General features: G+C 38.6%; 1 protein-coding gene across 1 annotated transcript; it reads right to left on the bottom strand.

Annotated features, from left to right (window-relative positions):
• Positions 1 to 457: 457 nt before the first annotated feature.
• On the bottom strand, positions 458 to 1,262 carry LOC149149791 (heavy metal-associated isoprenylated plant protein 12-like). Its single transcript, XM_089445173.1, has 3 exons — positions 1,117 to 1,262; positions 964 to 1,039; positions 458 to 860 (listed from the first exon to the last, which is right to left on the bottom strand). The coding sequence occupies exons 1-3, from the start codon at positions 1,132 to 1,134 to the stop codon at positions 568 to 570; spliced, it is 387 nt and encodes a 128-aa protein (XP_089301299.1). The 5' UTR covers positions 1,135 to 1,262; the 3' UTR covers positions 458 to 567.
• Positions 1,263 to 2,350: the final 1,088 nt, after the last annotated feature.

Below are 2,350 nucleotides of genomic sequence, written 5' to 3'. Positions count from 1 at the left end.
GCAGAATTTCAGAATATTTACGGCATAGCCGTTACAAATCGTCCATAAGCCGAAGCCAGCAGATAACCAAAACGCGGTCCACAGAAACACCCCGCAGGAATCTATCCCGACTGGGGGAGCGAAAGCCATCCGCCCCAGCCGTCTAATCATGCACGTCGCGTGCACTCTACAAATGTATATCTCATATACAAAATCACTTCATACCTTACATCTTAATTAATCAAATAAAATTTAGCTTCGTCCCAAACAAAATAAAATCGAGATATTAATTAATCGTTAGACAAATACATGCGTGCAGAGTGAACCGAAATCTGCGTCCGAGGAGGCCACAAATGCATATGCATATATCATTTATCTGATACATTTTTCTCTGAAATAGAAATGACAAAACTTACTAATTTGTAGGACATTATTAAAACTGCCGACCATTCCTGGTTCATGAGGACATTGGGTGATTACTATCCATAGAAAGCTAAGGAAAATTCAAAGCAATCTGCACCTGCAGATCAAATGAGTACTACTAAGTAACAGGAGACAATTATTGTGTTAAAAGATGGATCAAGAAATTCAGACGATGCGGCAGGCGTTGGGGTTCTCGTCGCTGAAGTAATAAATGTCGTCGTTACAGTAATGGCAACTTGTCGGAAGAACGACATAAGTAAGATTCCGTTGCGACGCCTCGTGCTTTTTCTCGGGCGGCCTTTTGTCATCAGGCTTCTTCTCCGGTTCTTTAGAAGGTCCAACGCTTACCAATTCAGCGAATCCGAATTTTCTGAGACTAGCCGTCACGCACACTGGATCTGCATCCCCAATTACAGTCATCTTCATATCCGTGTCGTCAATCGCTACAGAGACCACACCTGCAATGGATCCACGGACCTGCTAGAATTTAGCACAAATTATTGCAACCCTTGAAGCCCGGAAACCTAACTCCAGTACATAATAAATAAGCGGTGACATCACCTTGAATCCCTGCAACCGTCTTCATGGCTCTCCGTTTGCATTTTTCACAATTTAGCTGTACTTTCAACACGATTTTCTGCAAAATCACGGGCATAATTCGCGTCAAATAACCGCTTAAAAAATAAAATGATAGATCAATAATTGCTGGGCTACCTGGGACATCCTTGACATCTGCCGTGAGTAGTAGTACTGGAGACCTTGTGGACAAATCCCCTCCCCTTCTGCAATCTCCGCTGTGAAAGAGGACTCAATAAATTAATCACAGCCTCGGAAGCGCGCCCGGGGTGTGAAGTCCTCGATGTTCCGAGATGGATGGCAGTGGTGGTTAAAGGTGGGAGGGATTTTATCTTGGGAAACTCTTGTTGAAGCGTAATGAGAAACGTGTCGACCAGTCAACATCAGCGAGAAATCCTCGGAAGCGCTTCCAAGCTCCTGGAAGGCGAAGGGCAACAACAAAACAATTTCTTTGGGATACTTTCTGTTTCGCGGAAATAGGTGTAGCGACCTATTTACACGAAGAATAGAAATCTGGTAATCCAACGTTTCGACCGTTTTCACACATTATAACTCAGAGGACTCATAAGTAGAGCTAACTACGATGACCCGCTAACACAATCGTGAAGCCCTTTCTTTACCTTTTAATTTTAGAAATTGTATTTAACCGTTGATGATGCAAAGGTTTCAAGAATTGATACATCGATTTGTCTTTAAAACAAAAACAGAAAAGTACTCCTTTATGAGCATAGAGCGACAGTTGTTGAGAGATCTAGTCCATTTTTGTTTGGCTGAAATAGACACAATATCAAGCAGAAGATTAGAACAATATTACAAGGAAAAAGACAACACCAATAGCTAGATTGATTTCTAAAAATAGAACCAATAGGAAGGAAACAATTAAAACAATATTACAAGGAGAAAGATAAGACCAATAACTGGAGAGATATAAAGAAAAATTGATAGAGTAAGGTTTATTGAAATTTAAGAAATGAGATATAAATGAACTAAACGTGTAATGACTATTTTGGGACTCTGAAGGCTAAGTCATTGCATTTGGGATCACCTAAGAAGTATAGTGGAATTAAAAAAATTATGTTGGTGAATAATTGTAAAATGTTATTAATACAGATAAAAAAAAGAAATAAGATTTTAAATTTGAAAAATGTGTTATTTAAGAGTAAGGATAGTGGTAAAGATTAAGTTTTATTAAGATGTTAGAATGCATAGAAGTATTTAAAAATGAAAATAAATAATGCAACATATGAGAAACACTCTTTAATGCATCTTATAACACTAATCGATCAAGATGTTCAGCTTTTCAAAAATGTTCCACTAAAGTGCAAAATATTGAAAGAAAGTGCGTCCATCATTCTCCCAAAATTAATTTTCC

The sequence above is a fragment of the Pinus tabuliformis genome, chromosome 9, assembly GCF_031772625.1.
Source record: "Pinus tabuliformis cultivar Carrire ecotype Pingquan chromosome 9, CPIR1, whole genome shotgun sequence".
Taxonomy (NCBI): Eukaryota; Viridiplantae; Streptophyta; class Pinopsida; order Pinales; family Pinaceae; genus Pinus; species Pinus tabuliformis.
The sequence above is the reverse complement of the archived record's forward strand: the minus strand, read 5'-3'. Positions and strand labels throughout refer to the sequence as shown.